At 45.1% G+C, this 21,039-nt stretch overlaps 1 protein-coding gene across 2 annotated transcripts; it reads right to left on the reverse strand.

Annotated features, from left to right (window-relative positions):
- Positions 1-490: 490 nt before the first annotated feature.
- LOC115192883 (amyloid-beta A4 precursor protein-binding family A member 2) lies at positions 491-21,004 on the reverse strand. Of its 2 annotated transcripts, none has more exons than XM_029751811.1 (10): positions 19,434-21,004; positions 18,719-18,854; positions 17,244-17,389; positions 16,592-16,678; positions 15,166-15,351; positions 12,940-13,119; positions 10,485-10,697; positions 5,746-5,865; positions 5,453-5,593; positions 491-3,328 (listed from the first exon to the last, which is right to left on the reverse strand). In XM_029751811.1, exons 1-10 carry the CDS (start codon positions 20,937-20,939, stop codon positions 3,257-3,259), a joined length of 2,787 nt encoding a protein of 928 aa, XP_029607671.1. In that variant the 5' UTR covers positions 20,940-21,004; the 3' UTR covers positions 491-3,256. The 2 variants fall into 2 exon arrangements, with proteins under 2 accessions (XP_029607671.1, XP_029607670.1); XM_029751810.1 differs by having other exon boundaries at positions 18,713-18,854.
- Between the last annotated feature and the right edge of the window lie 35 nt (positions 21,005-21,039).

The following is a 21,039-nucleotide window of genomic DNA, read 5'->3' on the forward strand; positions in this document are numbered from 1 at the left end:
TGAGCTAGGAAGTGGTATGGCTGAGCTAGCACGGTGAGGGAGGAAGTGGTATTGCTAAGCTAGCACGGTGAGCTAGGAAGTGGTATGGCTAAGCTAGCGGTGAGGGAGGAAGTGGTATGGCTAAGCTAGCACGGTGAGGAAGTGGTATGGCTAAGCTAGCACAGTGAGGAAAAGGTATGGCTAAGCTAGCACGGTGAGGGAGGCTAGCACTATCACAAGCACAGTGACATCCGTGTCTGTCACATCAAACAATATTCTCTCAACTTGAAAATCAATTATCATTACAGTTACCAAGAAAAATGTGTTTAACTTTGTGAATTAGTTGTGAATATCTCTGGGAGTCCTTTAAACCTACTGTACAATATATTTAGTTATATAAATCATGTATATATGTGTAATGTGTTAATGCCATAATTGGTTAATATGTACTATATAAGTGTTGTATCTGTGCCATTTGTCATGTTCCAATAGTGTAACAAAAAATAAACAAACGTGTGAGATTCACATACTTCCTTTTAATGGACATCGTTGAGTCGGGTATTCAAGTCATTGATGATCTGCTTCTTGTGTAATGAACATAAGAGTAAAGTGTGAACGAACAAGTCGAGTGCGTCCCAAATGGCACCCTATTCCCTATATAGGGCACTACTTTAGACCAGAGCCCTATTCCCTACATAGGGCACTACTTTAGACCAGAGCCCTACGGGAATAGGGTGCCATCTGGCACTCAGCCGTTGTCCTCAACCTCATGAATATACACCACTTACATCATTGCATGTCATAAATGCCTTTTTTTTATTTTATTTTTTACATATTTGGAAAGCAATAGTAAGCATTGTCATTAACATTTCATTAATCACAGTATAGTCTTAGCTTCTCACAATACAGCAACTAAACAAGTTAATACATTGTCATTATACCTGCTCTGCATTCCAAAATGTCCCCCCCCCATATGCTTTACAGTGCACTCGTTTTTTAATTTTTTTATTTCACCTTTATTTAACCAGGTAGGCAAGTTGAGAACAAGTTCTCATTTACAAGAATGCATGTCGCAGTATTATCTTTGGCCTTCAGCATTGCCATAATGTTATATTGAAACCTTTGTTACATCCAAGGCAGTATAGAGAGAAAAGGACAGCTTCCAGACACTGGTTTGTATTCCAAAGGGCACCCTATTCTCTACATAGTGCACTACTTTTGATTAGAGCCCTATGGGCCTTGCATGGTCAAAACTAGTGCACTATCTAGGGGAATACCCACTGGACCAAAAAAAAACGTGTTGAATCGATGTTTCCACGCCACTTCAACCCCAGCCCCAAAAAATTGTAACATAAATCCAATGACATGGTGAAATGTTTTGTTGTTGTTGTTGATTTCACGTTGAATTCACATTAGTTGACAAACTCAAAACTAGACGTTGAAACTGATATCTGTTCCCAGTGGGTAGGGTGTGATTTGGGACACACTACCCTACATTACATTGTTTTCTGTTGCTCAATACCCCCCCCCCCTAGCCTGGTCACCAGATCGGTCTGTGTTGTTGTCTCACCAACTCCTAAGGTAGTAGTTATGCATTGGCATGGCAGGCTCCAATGACAGACAAGGCTACAATGGCCCTGCTATTGAAGAATGGCCTTGTCCTATGCTGTTTAGGTATACACGGGACGTAGCTTAAATACCCCTGCTATTAAAGAATAGCCTTGTCCTGTGCTGTATAGGTATACACGGGACGTAGCTTAAATATCCCTGCTATTAAAGAATAGCCTTGTCCTGTGCTGTATAGGTATACACGGGACATAGCTTAAATACCCCTGCTATTGAAGAATAGCATTGTCCTATGCTGTTTAGGTATACACGGCACGTAGCTTAAATACCCCTGCTATTGAAGAATAGCCTTGTCCTATGCTGTTTAGGTATACATGGGACGTAGCTTAAATACCCCTGCTATTGAAGAATAGCCTTGTCCTATGCTGTTTAGGTATACATGGGACGTAGCTTAAATACCCCTGCTATTGAAGAATAGCCTTGTCCTGTGCTGTTTAGGTATACACGGGACGTAGCTTAAATACCCCTGCTATTGAAGAATAGCCTTGTCCTGTGCTGTTTAGGTATACACGGGACGTAGCTTAAATACCCCTGCTATTGAAGAATAGCCTTGTCCTATGCTGTTTAGGTATACATGGGACGTAGCTTAAATACCCCTGCTATTGAAGAATAGCCTTGTCCTGTGCTGTTTAGGTATACACGGGACGTAGCTTAAATACCCCTGCTATTGAAGAATAGCCTTGTCCTGTGCTGTTTAGGTATACACGGGACGTAGCTTAAATACCCCTGCTATTGAAGAATAGCCTTGTCCTGTGCTGTTTAGGTATACACGGGACGTAGCTTAAATACCCCTGCTATTGAAGAATAGCCTTGTCCTATGCTGTTTAGGTATACATGGGACGTAGCTTAAATACCCCTGCTATTGAAGAATAGCGACAGGCCAACCCCTTCCCTACAATAAGTTCAGTTACCGCATCAACACGTTTATGTCACTACATTGTTTAATCTTGCATGTTATCAAATTGGAAATAAAATGTGGCGTGTTTGTAATCTAGTCATAAGAACATAATCATTACCTTGCATTTACATTTTTTTTTAACATTATACATTCGTACACACACACACACACACACACACACACGCGCGCGCACACACACACACACACACACACACACACTGTACACATCAAACCATTATGACTGTGTAGCTTTTCAATTATAGCCTGGTTCCAGTCTGTTTAGCTTACATTCCACTCCTTGTCCTACGTGTCATCGCCAAACAATGTGTTATCCAGGCTACTCCAACTAAGCCTGAAGTTGAATTTTTTTGTTGTTGTTGTTGACATTTTCATCAGAGTAACATATTATTACCCCCCAAAATAAAATGATATATCAAAAATAAATGTTGCTAATGTACCACCTTGTCACCAGTGGAGGCTGGTGTCACTATAAATCGGAGGACAGGCTCATTGGAATGGCTGGAATACCAGCCTCCTCTGCCTGTCACCCACCCGGTCTGTCCACCATCTTCTCCTAGACATGCAGAAGCAGTGAGAGAGTACGCAGAAAAAGATGCATACCAAATGCCACCCTATTCCTTACATAGTGAACCTACAGCCATATGGGCCATGGTTAGAAGTAGTGCACTACACAGGGAAAAGGGTGCCATTGAGGGTGCAGACATGGAGGGACTAGATGTAGACATGGAGGGACTAGATGTAGACAGGAGTCTCCTGTCCTGTTAACAGTCTGAACATCACTGCAGGCATGGTCTTCATGTTGATCTGACAGAGAGGAGGAGGAGGTGGAGGAGGAGGAGGAGGAAGAGGAGAAAGAGGTGAGTGAGGAGGAGGAGAGTGAGGAGGAGGAGGAGGATGAGAGTGAGGAGGAGAGTGAGGAAGAGGAGGAGAAGGAGGTGAGTGAGGAGGAGGAGAGTGAGGAGGAGGAGGAGAAGGAGGAAGAGGAGGAGGAGAAGGAGGATGAGGAGTAGGAGGAAGAGGAGGAGGAGGAGAAGGAGGTAAGTGAGGAGGAGGAGGAGGAGGAGGAGAGTGAGGAAGAGGAGGAGGAGGAGGAAGAGAAGAAGGAGGAGGAGCATGAGGAGAGTGAGGAGGAGGAGAGTGAGGAGGAGGAGAGTGATGCGGAGGAGAAGGAAGAGGAGAGTGAGGAGGAGGAGAGTGAGGAGGAGGAGGAGGAGGAGAGTGAGGAGGAGAGTGAGGAGGAGGAGAGTGAGGAGGAGGAGGAGGAGGAGAGTGAGGAGGAGAGTGAGGAGGAGGAGAGTGAGGAGGAGGAGGAGGAGAGTGAGGAAGAGGAGGAGGAGGAGGAGGAGGAAGACGAGGAGGATGAGGAGAAGGAGGAGAGTGAGGAGGAGAGTGAGGAAGAGGAGGAGGAGAGTGAGGAAGAGGAGGAAGCGGGGGAGGAGAAGGAGGAGAGTGAGAAGGATGAGGAAGAAGAGAAGGAAGAGGAAGAACAGAAGGAGAGTGAGGAGGAGGAGGAGGAGAGTGAGGGGGAGGAGGAGAGTGAGGAGGAGGACGAGAGTGAGGAAGAGGAGGAGAGTGAGGAGGAGGAGGAGAGTGAGGAGGAGGAGGAGGAGAGTGAGGGGGAGGAGGAGAGTGAGGAGGAGGACGAGAGTGAGGAAGAGGAGGAGAGTGAGGAGGAGGAGAGTGAGGAGGAGGTGGAGAGTGAGGAGGAGGTGGAGAAGAGTTAGGAGGAGGAGAGTGAGGAGGAGGAGGAGGAGAGTGAGGAGGAGAGTGAGGAGAGGAGGAGGAGAGTGAGGAGGAGGAGGAGGTGGAGCAGGAGGAGAGTGAGGAGGAGGAGGAGAGTGAGGAGGAGAGTGAGGAGGAGAGTGAGGAGGAGGAGGAGAGTGAGGAGGAGGAGAGTGAGGAGGAGGTGGAGAGTGAAGAGGAGGTGGAGAAGAGTGAGGAGGAGGAGGAGAGTGAGGAGGAGGAGGAGGAGGAGAGTGAGGAGGAGGAGGAGGAGGAGAGTGAGGAGGAGGAGGAGAGTGAGGAGGACGAGAGTGAGGAAGAGGAGGAGAGTGAGGAGGAGGAGAGTGAGGAGGAGGTGGAGAGTGAGGAGGAGGTGGAGAAGAGTGAGGAGGAGGAGGAGGAGAGTGAGGAGGAGGAGAGTGAGGAGGAGAGTGAGGAGGAGGAGGAGATTGAGGAGGAGAGTGAGGAGGAGAGTGAGGAGGAGGAGGAGAGTGAGGAGGAGGAGGAAGTGGAGGAGAAGGAAGAGGAAGAACAGAAGGAGAGTGAGGAGGAGGAAGAGGAGAAAGATGAGGAGGAGAGTGAGGAGGAGGAGGAGAGTGATGAGGAAGAGGAGGAGAGTGAAGAAGAGGAGGAGAGTGAGGAGGAGGTGGAGAGTGAGGAGGAGGTGGAGAAGAGTGAGGAGGAGGAGGTGGAGAGTGAGGAGGAGGTGGAGAAGAGTGAGGAGGAGGAGAGTGAGGAGGAGGAGGAGAGTGAGGAGGAGAGTGAGGAGGAGGAGGAGAGTGAGGAGGAGGAGGAGGTGGAGCAGGAGGAGAGTGAGGAGGAGGAGGAGAGTGAGGAGGAGAGTGAGGAGGAGGAGGAGGAGAGTGAGGAGGAGGAGGTGGAGCAGGAGGAGAGTGAGGAGGAGGAGGAGAGTGAGGAGGAGAGTGAGGAGGAGAGTGAGGAAGAGGAGGAGAGTGAGGAGGAGGAGGGGAGGAGGAGGAGGAGGAGGAGAGTGAGGAGGAGGAGGAGGAGGAGGCGGAGAGTGAGGAGGAGGAGGAGAGTGAGGAGAGAATCGGACAGATCAGTGCTCATCATGAAGACACTCTCTTGTATTTTTATAAATACTTCTGATTCGTCTGTTTCGTCCAAAGAGGGTTCTGATTGACTATTCATTGAACGTGTATAACGTTGGCAATTAGCTAACGGTCATAGGATCCTGATGCTCACCTCTCCCACTGATACAGACAGGGTCTGGACTATCTTCTCATGCGGCATGGCAACCACACTCTGCCCATTGATCTCAATGATCCTGTGGCCGACTCGCACCCCTCCTCGCTCTGCGATACCGCCACGCATCAGACTGCAGATCTGAGGAGAGAGAAAGAAAAGCTCAACTCTCTGAATCCAAATGGCTGTTATCAGGATCATTATAAGAGAGATGATAATTAGAGTACAAAGAGGTCATACATGCTTATGACAAGTCTTATAATGCATTATAACGGTATCATAACCCTACTCACGATGCCGTTCTGAACACTGAAGCCCAGCTGGAACTTGAGGTCAGGTCTCTTGATGAGGACAGTGGTGACAGGAGGACAACTCACGATGCTCAGCTTCACCTGCACCTGGCTCTTCAGACCCTGGCAGGACAACCGGAACACAATAAATAGCAATGGCCATTCTAGAGTGTCTCAATACTCTAGAATGGCTTCCTAGAATGGCCATGTCTCAATCTCATTAATCTAGAATGGCTTCCTAGAATGCCCGTATCTCAATCTCAATACTCTAGAATGGCTGTGTCACAATCTCAATACTGTAGAATGGCTGTGTCTCAATCTCAATACTGTAGAATGGCTGTGTTGATCTCAATACTCTAAAATGTCTTCCTAGAATGGCTGTGTGGATGGATCTCAATACTCTAGAACAGTGGTTCCCAAACTTGTTATAGTCCCAAACCTCTTCAAACATTCAACCTCAAGCTGTGTACCCCCTCTAGCACCAGGGTCAGTTGTTTTTTGCCATCATCGTAAGCCTGCCACACACACACTATACGATACATTTATTAAACATAAGAATGAGTTTTTGTCACAACCCGGCTCGTGGGAAGTGACAAAGAGCTCTTATAGGACCAGGGCACAAATAATAATATAATAATAATCAATCGTTTTGCTCATTATTTAGCCATCTTACATATAAAACCTTATTTTATATGTAAGATTGTGAATAACTCACCACAGATTAATGAGAAGGCTGTGCTTGAAAGGATGCACATAACTCTGCAATGTTGGGTTGTATTGGAGAGAGTCTCAGTCTTAAATAATTTTCCACACACAGTCTGTGCCTGTATTTAGTTTTCATGCTAGTGACGGCCGAGAATCCACTCTCACGTAGGTACGTGGTTGCAAAGGGCATCAGTGTCTTAACAGCTCGATTTTCCAAGGCAAGACACTCTGAGCGCAGCCCAATCCAGAAATCTGGCAGTGGCTTCTGATTCAATTCCATTTTCACAGAACCGCTTGTTGCAATTTAGATGAGGCTCTCTTGTTCAGATATCAGTAAGTGGACTGGAGGCAGGGCATGAAAGGGATAACGAATCCAGTTGTTTGTGTCATCCGTTTCGGGAAAGTACCTGCGTAATTGCGCACCCAACTCACTCAGGTGCTTCACTATATCACATTTGACATTGTCTGTAAGCTTGAGTTCATTCGCACACAAAAAATCATACAATGATGGAAAGGCCTGTGTGTTGTCCTTGTTAATGCAGACAGAGAAGAGCTCCAACTTCTTAATCATAGCCTCAATTTTGTCCCCATGAAATATATTTGCGGAGAGTCCCTGTAATCCTAGATTCAGATCGTTCAGGCGAGAAAAAAACATCACCCAGATAGGCCAGTCGTGTGAGAAACTCGTCACCATGAAAGCGGTCAGACAAGTGAAAATTATGGTCAGTAAAGAAAACTTTAAGCTCGTCTCTCAATTTAAAAAAACGTGTCAATACTTTGCCCCTTGATAACCAGCGCACTTCTGTATGTTGTAAAAGTGTTACATGGTCCCTGCCCATATCATTGCATAGTGCAGAAAATAAATGAGAGCTCAGGGGCCTTGCTTTAACAAAGTTAACCATTTTCACTGTAGTGTACAAAACATCTTTCAAGCTGTCAGGCCATCCCTTGGTAGGAAGAATCTCTCATGGATGCTGCAGTGTACCCATGTGGCGTCGGGAGCAACTGCTTGCACGCGCGTTACCACTCCACTATGTCTCCCTGTCATGGCTTTTGCCCCATCAGTACAGATACCAACACATCTTGACAACCAAAGTCCATTTGATGTCACAAAGCTGTCCAGTACTTTAAAATATCCTTTCCTGTTGTCCTGGTTTCCAGTGGTTTGCAGAAGAGGATGTCTTCCTTAATTGACCCCCATAAACGTAACGGACATATACCAGGAGCTGTGCCAAGCCCGCCACGTCTGTTAACTCATCCAGCTGTAACGCATAGAATTCCCTGGCTTGTATGTGAAGCAGTAATTGTTTCAAAACATCTCCTGTCATGTCACTGATGCATCATGAAACGGTATTGTTTGATGGAGGAATTGTCTGTATAGTTTTTTGGGCCTTTTCCCCGAGCATTGTCCCAGCCATATATGCGGCAGCAGTAAGAATTAAGTCCTCCACAATAGTATGGGGCTTGCCTGTCCTAGCCACTCGGTAGCTCACCATATAAGATGCTTCTAGCCCCTTCTTACTAATAGTATCTGTTGCTTTTATACATGTCTTACTACTCGTCTTAATTCTCGCTCAAAAAACTCCTGTGGCTTATTTTTCAAATTGTAATGTTTTGTTTCTAAATATCTGCGCAAGAGTGAAGGTTTCATCGAGTTGTGAGATAGTACTTTTGCACATATAACGCACTGTGGCTGATGAAAGGCAATATAAGCGAACCCCAAATCAATGTAGTTCTCATCATATTTGCGCCTCTTCGATGGTCCAACGTCCCTGTCTGTTGTTTGGTGCTTTCCCTGGTAAGGGGGCAGTAGCTCTTCAGCTACATCAGATTCAAAACTGTCAGTGTCCATGCTAGCTGGGCTAACAACAAATGTAGAATTACTGATGCTAGCATTGGATGTGCTCGTGGAATCAGGACAACTTGTGTCGTCGACAGGTGCAGGTGTGGTACTGCTGGTAGTAGCAGTACTACCAGTAGAGCTGGTATGTGTCTTTTTTTAACCATTTATCAATTTTCGAGTAAACGGAATGAGCAGCAGCTATGTTTGGCTACATACGGACCGTTAGTGGAATTCCCGCGAGAAAGTAGCGGTTAATGTGATTGGATGTTAATTATTTGACAAGGCTTCCTGTATTTGACATTGTGTTGTTATTTCGCTGAACACTAGATGGTTTAATTGTATTTTTGGCAGTGAAACGAGGCTACTCAGGCGAGAAAAAAACTTCACCCAAATGTATAGCCCAGTTGGAAAATATAAATGAACTGTTTGGAAAAGTGAAGAATTATTATTATTATTATTTTTTTTAAATGTGAATCACATTTTTATTTGGCGTACCCCCGACGGCATTGCAGTTTGGGAATACCTGCTCTAGAATGCCGATGTCGATCTCAATACTCTAGAATGGCTTCCTAGAATGGCTGTGTCGATCTCAATCTCAATACTTTAGAATGGCCGTGTCTCAATCTCAATACTCTAGAATGGCCGTGTCTCAACCTCAATACTCTAGAATGGCTTCCTAGATTTGGCTGTGTCGATCTCAATCTCAATACTCTAGAATGGCCGTGTCTCAACCTCAATACTCTAGAATGGCTTCCTAGAATGGCCATGTCTCAATCTCAATACTCTAGAATGTCTTCCTAGAATGGCTGTGTCGAGCTCAATCTCAATACTAATGGCTTCCTCATCTCCTTTTCTTTAATGACTGATAAGAGACAAAGAAAGGAAGTGGTTTGAACTTTTGAGTTAAAAACAGTAAAACAGGCTCGATGAGCAGTAACATAACATAGATGCTGCCTGAGTTGACTGTATGCTCCAGACCTTGGCTGCGGTCCAAACACTTAAGACACACCCTATCCCCCTCAGCCCTCAAATTTAGTGGACACTTCTGATGACGTATCATGACGTCTGACGAGTATACACTTGCAGGGCAACGGGCGAGGGAGGAAGGAATGATTTTTAAATGGACCACCCTTGGCCGGAAACGTCACTCGTTCAACCTGCGATGATTGTGTTTTCAGCCCCCGGAAGCTTGTGGGTGGCTTTATATGCACTACAGTCAATTATGAGTGCATGTCTACTTATATTAAATATATACTTATTAATATATGCCTACTGTATGATAGCTAGCAAATGATTTAGCTAACTAACGTTAGCCTGCCTAGCTGGATCTTCTGAAGAAGGAAAATGTTTTATTGCTACAATTTCCAAAAGGTAACCAAACATGCATTCGTTTTTACTTGCACTTGTATGTTGACTTCTCCATTGATGTTGTTTTTACATTTTTGGTGACTTTTCTTAGCGGATGTACAATTGTCGCGAATTGAATTATGGGGAGTTTCAGGCCCCGGAGTGAACATAATTGTACACTCGCAACGGCGACTAAAAACGAGAGCTTACGTTGCAAACTTCCCTTGCTTGGCTAATAATTTTGGACCGTCCACCCAAGATGGCGACGGGGATTTCCTCCAAGGGCATAAGGCGAGGGTAAGTGGACGAGGATGTGTCTTTTAAGTGTTTGGACCGTAACCCTTGACGATGCCCTGGCAGGTGGCTAGTGGTAAGTCCCACCAGGCTGGTGTTATTGATGGACTTGATCTGGTCTGCAACACTAAGCTAGTATAACCACACACAATGCTAACTAGCATTGTCAGGCATGACATATGCCTGTATTAAGCTAGTATTACCACACACAATGCTAACTAGCATTGTCAGGCATGACATATGCCTGTATTAAGCTAGTATTACCACATACAATGCTAAATAGCATTGTCATGCCTGACTGCCTGACAGAGTGTCCGCCCTGAGATTGGAAGGTAGGGAGTTGTCCGGTCGAGTCATACAAAAGGCTGGAACCAGATGTGTTATGGGCTGTTCTGGCTCGGACAAGGCTTACTTATTTTGTGTTGTTGATGGACATGTCTGACTAGTGACTAGTGTACGGTACCTTGATTATAGCCTGGCAGGTAGCTAGTGGTAGCCCTACCAGGCTAGTGTTGTTGATGGACATGTCTGACTAGTGACAGGTGTACGGTACCTTGATTATACCCTGGCAGGTAGCTAGTGGTAGCCCTACCAGGCTAGTGTTGTTGATGGACATGATCTGGTCTCCCACATTGAGCTTCCCAGAGCGGGCAGCCGGGCCGCTGTTCAACATGTTAGCTAGGATCACCGTAGGCAGGATGGAGCCCCAGCCAGACTCCACTATCACCACACCTAGGCTCTCTCCCTTCTGCTTCTCCAACTCCAGCTATGGAGGAGGGGGGAGGGAGAGAGAGAGGGGGGGAGAGGGAAAGAGAGTAAGAGAGGGGGGGAGAGAGAGAGAGAGAGACTGAGAGCGAGAGAGAGAGGGGGAGGGGGGAGGAGAGAGGGGGGGAGCGAGAGAGGGGGAGGGGGGGAGAGAGAGAGAGCGAGAGAGAGATGGAGAGAGAGAGAGCAAGAGAAAGAGGGAGAGAGAGAGAGAGTTCAGACTCTACTATCACCACCCCCAGGCTCTCTCCCTTCTGCTTTAAGTTATTAGTGTATAGAGCCTTCAGAAAGTATTCAGACACCTTGACTTTTTACACATTTTGTTACATTACAGCCTTATTCTAAAATGTATTAAATAAAAATAAATACTCAGCAATCTACACACTATACCGGATAATGATAAAGCGAAAACAGACCTTCGCCTCTCCCGAGTTGCAGCGATGAGACAAGACTGTAACTACCAATTGGATACCACGAAATTGGAGAGAAAACAGGGTAAAAAAAAGGTCCCACAGTTGTTAGAGCAAAAACCAAGCCATGAGGTCGAAGGAATTGTCCGTTGAGCTCCGAGACAGGATTGTGTCGAGGCACAGATCTGAAAGGTCCCCAAGAACACAGTGGCCTCCATCATTCTTAAATGGAAGAGGTTTGGAACCACCAAGACTTTTCCTAGAGCTGCCAGTCCGGCCAAACTGAGCAATCGGGGGAGAAGGGCCTTGGTCAGGGAGGAGACCAAGAACCCGAAGGTAACTCTGACAGAGCTCCAGAGTTTCTCTGTGGAGATGGGAGAACCTTCCAGAAGGACAACTATCTATGCAGTACTCCCCAAATCAGGCCTTTCTGGTAGAGTGGCCAGACGGAAGCCACTCAGTAAAAGGCACATGACAGCCTGCTTTGAGTTTGCCATAAAGCACCTAAAGACTCTCAGACCAAGATACTCTGGTCTGATGAGTCAAGATTGAACTCTTTGGAGTGAATGCTAAGCATCATGTCTGGAGCAAACCTGGCACCATCATTACGGTGAAGCATGGTGGTGGCAGCATCATGCTGTCGGGATGTTTTTCAGCAGCAGGGACTGGGAGACTAGTCAGGAACGAGCAAAGATGAACAGAGAAAAGTACAGAGAGATCCTTGGTGAAAACCTGCTCCAGAGCGATCAGGACCTCAGACTGGGGTGAAGGTTCACCTTCCAACAGGACAACGATGCTAAGCAGCCAAGACAATGCAGGAGTGGCTTCGGGACAACTCTCTGAATGTCCTTGAGTGGCCCAGCCAGAGCCCGGACTTGAACCTGATCGAGCATCTCTGTGAGAGACCTGAAAATGGCTGTGCAGCAACGCTCCCCATCCAACCTGACAGAGCTTGAGAGGATCTGCAGAGAAAAATGGGAGAAACTCCCCAAATACAGGTGTGCCAAGCTTGTAGCGTCATATCCAAGAAGACTCGATGCTGTAATTGCTGCAAAAGGTGCTTGAACAAAGTACTGAGTAAAGGGTCTGAATATTTATGTAAATGTGATATCAGTTTTTTATTTTGAATAAATTAGCAAACATTTATAAAAAACTGTTTTTGCTTTGTCATTATGGGGTATTGTGTGTAGATTGATGACGAAAAAACAAACAATTGAATACATTTTAGAATAAGATTGAACCCAACCCCTCTGAATTAGAGAGGTGGGGGGCTGCCTTAATCGCCATCCACGTCTTCGGCGCCCAGGGAACAGTGGATTAACTGTCTTACTCATGGACAGAACGACAGATTTTTACCTTGTCAGCTCATGCATTCGAACCAGCAACCTTCTGGTTACTGGCCCAATGCTCTAACCACTAGGTTACCTGCCGCCACAAGAGTTCTGTTGGTAATGAAATCATAGAAGATGAATAATAATGTCAGAAGTGTATGCTGAATAACAGTTTAGCTGAAGCAAGAACACTAATTACTTGTACTCTTCAAAGTTATCTCTTTTAATTTACTGGAAGGAAGGAAGGAACAAAGTAAGGCACGAAGGAAGGAAGGAAGGAAGGAAGGAAGGAAGCGGGCAATACGTCCTGAAGAGTCATGCATCACGGTCAACAATCAAAGCTCTGCTCACTACAGTAGGCCGTCACACCTCTTTACACTTCAGTACACACACACACACACACACACACACACACACACACACACACACACACACACACACACACACACACACACACACACACACACACACACACACACACACACACACACACACACTTCACCTCTTTACAGTTGTCAGAGTTTGAGAAATGGACCAGGTCGTCATTGTACATTTCCTGGGAATTGATGATGTCACTGTATTGCTTCTGACTCAGGTCCTTAGGATTGATCCCATTGGCTCGGAGGAACTCCCTGTAGGCAACGCTGAACGCCTGTCCGATGGACTGGGCAATGAGCTGGGCCTGCGGAGGGGGAAGGGGGCATAGGGAGGGGGCAAAGGAAGGGGGCATAGGGAGGTAGGCCGGAGGGGGAAGGGGATATAGGGAGGGGGCAAAGGGAGGGAGGCTGTTTGGTAGGGGATAACTACTCAATGGAAACTACAAGCTATTCAAGTTGACAACAATACAGGGGTGGGAAAGAGCACACAGTTAGGGACCAACTGAAATGATGAATGAAGATATAACACATGTTATAGGAAGGTATAGCACATGTTATAGGAAGATATAATACATGTTATAGAAAGGTATAGCACATGTTATAGGAAGATATAACACATGTTATAGAAAGGTATAGCACATGTTATAGGAAGATATAACACATGTTATAGAAAGGTATAGCACATGTTATAGGAAGATATAACACGTGTTATAGGAAGATATAACATGTGTTATAGGAAGATATAACACATGTTATAGGAAGATATAACATGTGTTATAGGAAGATATAACACATGTTATAGGAAAGCCTACATTAGAGTTAAATAAGGTATGGCCTCTGTACAAGTCATAGACATTTTCAAAGCTTTAAAATGATGTTCAGTAATATTGTACTGTAATAGTGTATAGGCCATTCTATCTCAAGGCCATCAGACTGTTAAACAGCCATCACTAACATAGAGAGGCTGCTGCCAACATACAGACTCAAATCTCTGGCCATTTAAATAAACTGACTTAATAAAGGTATCACTAGTCACTTTAAATAACACCACTTTAATAATGTTTACATATCCTACATTACTCATCTCATATGTATTTACTGCTCTATACCATCTACTGCATCTTGCCTATGCCGTTCGGCCATCACTCATCCATATATTTATATGTACAAATTCTTATTCATCCCTTTACATTTGTGTGTATAAGGTAGATGTTGTGAATTTGTTAGATTACTTGTTAGATTTTAACTGCATAGTCGGAACTAGAAGCACAAGCATTTTTCTACACTCGCATTAACATCTGCTTACCATGTGTATGTGATCAATAACATCCGCTAACCAAGTGTATGTGACCCATAACTTTTGATTTGATTTGACCTTTGCAAACACTGTGCCAGACAATCTCAAAGAACAAAATCATTGCCCCAATAGATCAATAACATTCAACAGTATTCAAAGTTCAAGAGTGGGAGAATAGAACAGAATAGAACAGAACAGAATAGAACAGAATAGAACAGAACAGAACAGAATAGAACAGAACAGAATAGAACAGAACAGAATAGAACAGAATAGAACAGAACAGAATAGAATAGAATAGAATAGAACAGAACAGAATAGAATAGAACAGAATAGAACAGAATAGAACAGAATAGAACAGAATAGAACAGAATAGAATAGAACAGAACAGAATAGAATAGAACAGAATAGAATAGAACAGAACAGAATAAAACAGAATAGAACACAGAATAGAACAGAATAGAACAGAATAGAACAGAATAGAATAGAACAGAATAGAATAGAACAGAATAGAATAGAACAGAATAGAACAGAATAGAACAGAATAGAACAGAATAGAATATAACAGAATAGAATAGAACAGAACAGAATAGAACAGAATAGAACAGAATAGAACAGAATAGAACAGAATAGAACAGAATAGAATAGAACAGAATAGAATAGAACAGAATAGAATAGAATAGAATAGAACAGAATAGAACAGAATAGAATAGAATAAAACAGAATAAAACAGAACAGAATAGAATAAAACAGAACAGAATAGAACAGAATAGAATAAAACAGAACAGAATAGAACAGAATAGAATAGAACAGAATAGAACAGAACAGAATAGAACAGAATAAAACAGAACAGAATAGAACAGAATAGAATAGAACAGAATAGAACAGAATAGAATAGAACAGAACAGAATAAAACAGAATAAAACAGAACAGAACAGAATAAAACAGAATAAAACAGAATAAAACAGAACAGAATAGAACAGAACAGAATAAAACAGAATAAAACAGAACAGAATAGAACAGAATCTTATTTTAAGGCTGCCAGCTCAGTACTCACGTCTTCTGACTCAAAGACATAGCAGATCATTCTGTAGTGCCTCTGTCCCTCTGAGGAGGAGAGATCAGCTTCAGTACAGTCCTGTGAGGATGTTCCTGCCATACGGGTACGAGCCATCAGAACCACGATGCTCCCGATGTCTGCGATGTAGGATATGGAACGCAACGCACTGTCCATCAGCGTCTCCTGGGGGGATAAATAATATATATGGCTGCTGTGGTAATAACTGTCCATCAGCGTCTCCTGGGGGGATAAATAATATATATGGCTGCTGTGGTAATAACTGTCCATCAGCGTCTCCTGGGGGGATAAATAATATATATGGCTGCTGTGGTAATAACTGTCCATCAGCGTCTCCTGGGGGGATAAATAATATATATGGCTGTCCATCAGCGTCTCCTGGGGGGATAAATAATATATATGGCTGTCCATCAGCGTCTCCTGGGGGGATAAATAATATATATGGCTGTCCATCAGCGTCTCCTGGGGGGGATAAATAATATATATGGCTGCTGTGGTAATAACTGTCCATCAGCGTCTCCTGGGGGGGATAAATAATATATATGGCTGATGTGGTAATAACTGTCCATCAGCGTCTCCTGGGGGGGATAAATAATATATATGGCTGATGTGGTAATAACTGTCCATCAGCGTCTCCTGGGGGGATAAATAATATATATGGCTGCTGTGGTAATAACTGTCCATCAGCATCTCCTGGGGGGGATAAATAATATATATGGCTGATGTGGTAATAACTGTCCATCAGCGTCTCCTGGGGGGGATAAATAATATATATGGCTGCTGTGGTAATAACTGTCCATCAGCGTCTCCTGGGGGATAAATAACATATATAGCTGATGTGGTAATAACTTAGTACAATAAGGCCCGAGGAGGTGTGGTATATGGCCAATATACCACGGCTAAGGGCCGTTCTTATGCAAGACCCAACGCGGAGTGCCTGGATACAGCCCTTAGCCGTGGTATATTGTCCATACACCACAAACCCCTGAGGTGCCTTATTGCTATTATAAACTGGTTACCAACGTAGTTAGAGCAGTAAAAATACCTGTTTTGTCATAACCGTGGTATACGGTCTGATATACCACGGCTGTCAGCCAATTAGCATTCAGGGCTCGAACCACCCAGTTGATAAATGATATATATATATATATATATAGCTGCTGTGGTAATAACTTTGTACTGTGTGGAGTAAACGGTCCTCAACAACATGTCCACAGGATGCCACTAAAGCTAGAGGGGCAAGAGATAGGACTCATATGACAGTAGATCAGATTTTTTCAATTAGGAGAATAGGAATTGGAACTGGAATTTCAGTCAACTTCCTGAATTGAAACCACAATCCGACGGCAGACACAAAGCTAACACAGAGGTGAGTGTTTTCCCTAGACACACTGTAGTTACACACCTGTGTGTCAGCATTCAGCACTTTGACTGCTTTGGTGGAGATAAAGAGGTCAACTTCTGTCACCATCTGAGAGTCTTCATCTTGGCTCTGTGGGCAGCAGACATCATAGACAAGGGATCATCAACTAGATTCAGTAGTGGGATGATTTTTGTGGGGTGCCGGAACATAATTACAAATCATTTGTAGACTGGAAATCGACCGCAAGATCCCAAACATATAAAATATTTGACTAAAACATAATAATTTCAAACCTTGCTTATTATTGTATACATTATACGTGGGAATACTTGGGAACAGATGTCCAAAATAAAAATCACTTGGAGCTAATTTCCTGGCTTTTATTTGATTTTTTTTTACAGTCTTTTATGTCCAACAATGAATATCTGTATTTTTAATATAATAATAATTTAAGAGAAGGGGGGGGCAAATATAATCACCACCAGTTTGGAAATCCTGTCATAAATGTAACACACAAAACATGGTGAAAAGGAATGAGAGAGCTCCATCATGTGGCTGAAAAAGTGTACTCCAACTGTGAGTTTTTTTCAAAGGCAAAAATCCTTATTGTGGTTAGAGAGAACGCATATTCAGTTCAGCTGCCATTCGTTGATTGATCAGAATATTAGGTAGGCAAAAAAATTAAATACAATACCTTGACCTGGCTGACAGCTTCCTGGGCCTGGGCCATGCGTGTTCCTTTGGATGGGTTCTTGTCAGACAGCAGCTGTGTGGAACCCAGGTAGTTAGCAGCAAAGATGATCCCATCGATCAGATCCTCCGGCTCACACGGACCTGGGACTGGGCATGAGATTTAAAGTCAGAGTCAGGTTCACATTCACATTTACATTCAGAGTCAGATTCAGAGTCAGACTAACATTCACAATCAGAGTCAGATTCAGAGTCAGACTAACATTCACAATCAGAGTCAGATTCAGAGTCAGACTAACATTCACAATCAGAGTCAGATTCAGATTAACATTCAGATTCACATTCACATTCAGAGTCAGATTCACATTCAGAGTCAGATTCAGATTAACATTCAGATTCAGATTCAGAGTCAGATTCACATTCAGAGTCAGATTCACATTCAGAGTCAGACTCACATTCACATTCAGAGTCAGATTCAGATTAACATTCAGATTCAGATTCCCATTCAGATTTACATTCAGAGTCAGACTAACATTCACAATCAGACTCAGATTCAGAGTCAGACTAACATTCACAATCAGAGTCAGATTCAGAGTCAGACTCACATTCACAATCAGAGTCAGACTAACATTCACAATCAGAGTCAGATTCAGATTAACATTCAGATTCAGATTCACATTCAGAGTCAGATTCACATTCAGAGTCAGACTCACATTCACATTCAGAGTCAGATTCAGATTAACATTCAGATTCAGATTCCCATTCAGATTCACATTCAGAGTCAGATTCACATTCACATTCAGAGTCAGAGTCAGATTTACATTCAGAGACACATTCAGAGTCAGACTAACATTCACATGCAGAGTCAGATTCAGATTAACATTCAGATTCAGATTAACATTCAGAGTCAAATTCACATTTAGAGTCAGACTCACAATTAGTCAGACTCACATTCAGATTCACATTCACATTCAGAATCAGATTCAGATTAACATTCATTGTCAGATTCAGAGCCAGATTCACATTCAGAGTTAGATTCAGAGTCAGAGTCAGATTCACATTCAGAGGCAGATTCAGAGTCACATTTACATTCAGAGGCAGATTCAGATTAACAGTCTGAGTCAGATTCACATTCAGAGTCAGACTCACATTCACATTCAGAGTCAGATTCAGATTCAGATTCACATTCATATTCACATTCAGAGTCAGATTCACATTCAGAGTCAGATTCACATACACATTCAGAGTCAGATTCAGATTCACATTCAGAGTCAGATTCACATTCAGACTCAGTTTCAGATTCAGATACAGATTCACATTCACATTCACATTCACATTCAGAAGGTCGTTATTGTCCCATTGCTGGGCAATATGGTTGCAGCAGTACAGCAACGTCAAAGTGTGTACACACCAGAAACCAATCACATATCCGTTACTCAGGTATAGAAACAATAAACTACACAGAGAAATTACATTTACCATCCACGAAGCTGGGGAACGAGGCGTTGTTCTGTGTTGGTTCAGGCTGAGGTGTGTTGTTGCTGTCCTTCTGTAGGGCCTGGGGCTCTGGGCAGTGGGGCCTGCCAGGCTGCTGCTCTGAGACATTGTGAGGCATCTGGAACAGACAGAGGGGAGATCTTACTAACAACTGGAATAGACAGAGGGGAGATCTTACTAACAACTGGAATAGACAGAGGGGAGATCTTATTAACAACTGGAATAGACAGAGGGGAGATCTTACTAACAACTGGAACAGACAGAGGGGAGATCTTACTAACAACTAGAATAGACAGAGGGGAGATCTTACTAACAACTAGAATAGACAGAGGGGAGATCTTACTAACAACTGGAATAGACAGAGGGGAGATCTTACTAACAACTGGAATAGACAGAGGGGAGATCTTACCAACAACTGGAATAGACAGAGGGGAGATCTTACCAACAACTGGAATAGACAGAGGGGAGATCTTACTAACAACTGGAATAGACAGAGGGGAGATCTTACTAACAACTGGAATAGACAGAGGGGAGATCTTACTAACAACTAAACAGACGGAAAAATGACCGGACTGCAGATGAGACTTAGCCATGTAGGTCAAATCTGGTGCAATGTTTGTTGTACATGGTCCCTGTCAAGTAAACTAATAACATAAAACAAACCCTGTTGAGTTGGCAGCATCAGGCGGTTGATTACCTGTGTCTGTGTCTGTGTCCTTGTCTGTCTCTCCTCTGGGGACTCCCTCTGTGGCTCTGTGTTCTGATGTGGAGCTGGTGAGACATTGACAGCCCTTGGATGGCTCTCCAGGCTGGGAGTGGAGTTAGAAGTAGGCCTTGGGCTGGGGCTGGTGGTGCTCTCTCTGCAATGCTGCTGGGTCTGTCTGCCCTGGCTCTCGGTCTGATAAGAGTGGGCCTGGATGTGGACCTGGTGGCTCTCCTGGAGGGGAGGGGAGTCAGAGGGGGGCCTGGGACTGGTGGTGCTCTCTCTGCGATGCTGCGGTGTCTGTCGGGTGTGGGGAGTGTGGTCCTGTATTTGGGTCTTGTGGCTGGGAGGGGAGGCAGAAGTGGGCCGGGACCTGGGGAGACTCTCTCTGTAGTGCTGCTGGGCCTGAGACTGGTCATTTTGGGCCTTACTGGGTGGGGAGTCGGAGTCGGGCCTGGGGCTGGTAAGGCTCTCTCTACGGTGTTGCATGGTCTGCCAGGCCTCTTGTTGCCGAGGATGGTTCTGGGCCTGGGTCTGGTGGGTGGGAGGGGGGTCAGAAGTGATGGGACTCCCTCTCCGATCCTGGATTTGCCAGGCTTGGGTCTGGGCCTCTGACTGCTGGGTCTGGGCCTCTGACTGCTGGGTCTGGGCCTCTGACTGCTGGGTCTGGGCCTCTGACTGCTGGGCCTGGGCCTCTGACTGCTGGGCGTGGGCCTCTGACTGCTGGGTCTGGGCCTCTGACTGCTGGGTCTGGGCCTCTGACTGCTGGGCCTCTGACTGCTGGGCCTCTGACTGCTGGGTCTGGGCCTGGTGCTCCTGGCTGTGTGTAGGCTCAGTGGTGAGACTCTCTCTGCGATGCTGAGTCTGCTGGGTGGGAGGGCAGTCAGAGGTGGGCCTAGGCCTAGGGCTGGGCCTGATGGAACCTTCTCTGTGGTGCTGCAGTGTCTGGGCCTGTGTCGGATGGGTGGGTGCTTGTCTCTTGTGGTTTTGGGCCTGTGTCGGTAGCACCTGTCGGGCTTGGGTCTGAGCCTGTGTCAGGTGGGTGTGGGTCTTTGCCGGATGGGCCTGTTTTGGGCAGATCTGGTGATGCTGGGTGTGTGTCTGCTGGGCCTGGCTGTGCTGTGTTTGGGCCGGGGTTTGAGGAGGGTGAGGGTGTGGTGTGATGAAGTCAGATCTAGGTGTAGAACTGATGGCACCGTCGCTGCAGTCCTGTGTCTTAGTCTGCTGGCTCTGTCGGGCGTCGCTCTGAGCCTCTAGGTGGTGGTTCTGTGTTGGGTGGGCTTTTCTCGGTCCAGTATGGCCCTCTGTCAGGTAGGTGTGGGTCTGGTAGGCCTGTTTTGGGCGGGTCTGGTTGTGGGATTGTGTCTGGTGAGGTTGTGGGGTGCTGGAGCTGGGCCCGGATCTAGGCCTGGGCCTAGGCCTTGGTGGTCTGGGCCTGATGGCAGCCTCTCTGCAGTCCTGTGTCTCTGAGCTGCTGCTACTGCTCATACATACCTTCATCTCAGATACTATCTGGCCAGCGTATTCCTCCCCGTCAGTCTCCCTCACGACCCTTCCTCCTTCCCTCCCGCTCCTTCCTCCTCCCCTCTCACTCCTCCCA

This window comes from Salmo trutta, chromosome 4, assembly GCF_901001165.1.
Source record: "Salmo trutta chromosome 4, fSalTru1.1, whole genome shotgun sequence".
In the NCBI taxonomy this organism is placed as follows: Eukaryota; Metazoa; Chordata; class Actinopteri; order Salmoniformes; family Salmonidae; genus Salmo; species Salmo trutta.

Coding starts and splice junctions, on each gene's coding strand:
- LOC115192883 (XM_029751810.1), bottom strand. CDS start 20,939: ATGAAGGTATGTATGAGCAGTAGCAGCAGCTCAGAGACACAGGACTGC. Junction 17,390..18,712: donor CAGCTTCGTGGATGGTAAAT/GTAATTTCTCTG, acceptor TCTCATGCCCAG/TCCCAGGTCCGTGTGAGCCG. Junction 5,594..5,745: donor TCAGTGTTCAGAACGGCATC/GTGAGTAGGGTT, acceptor CTCTCTCCTCAG/ATCTGCAGTCTGATGCGTGG.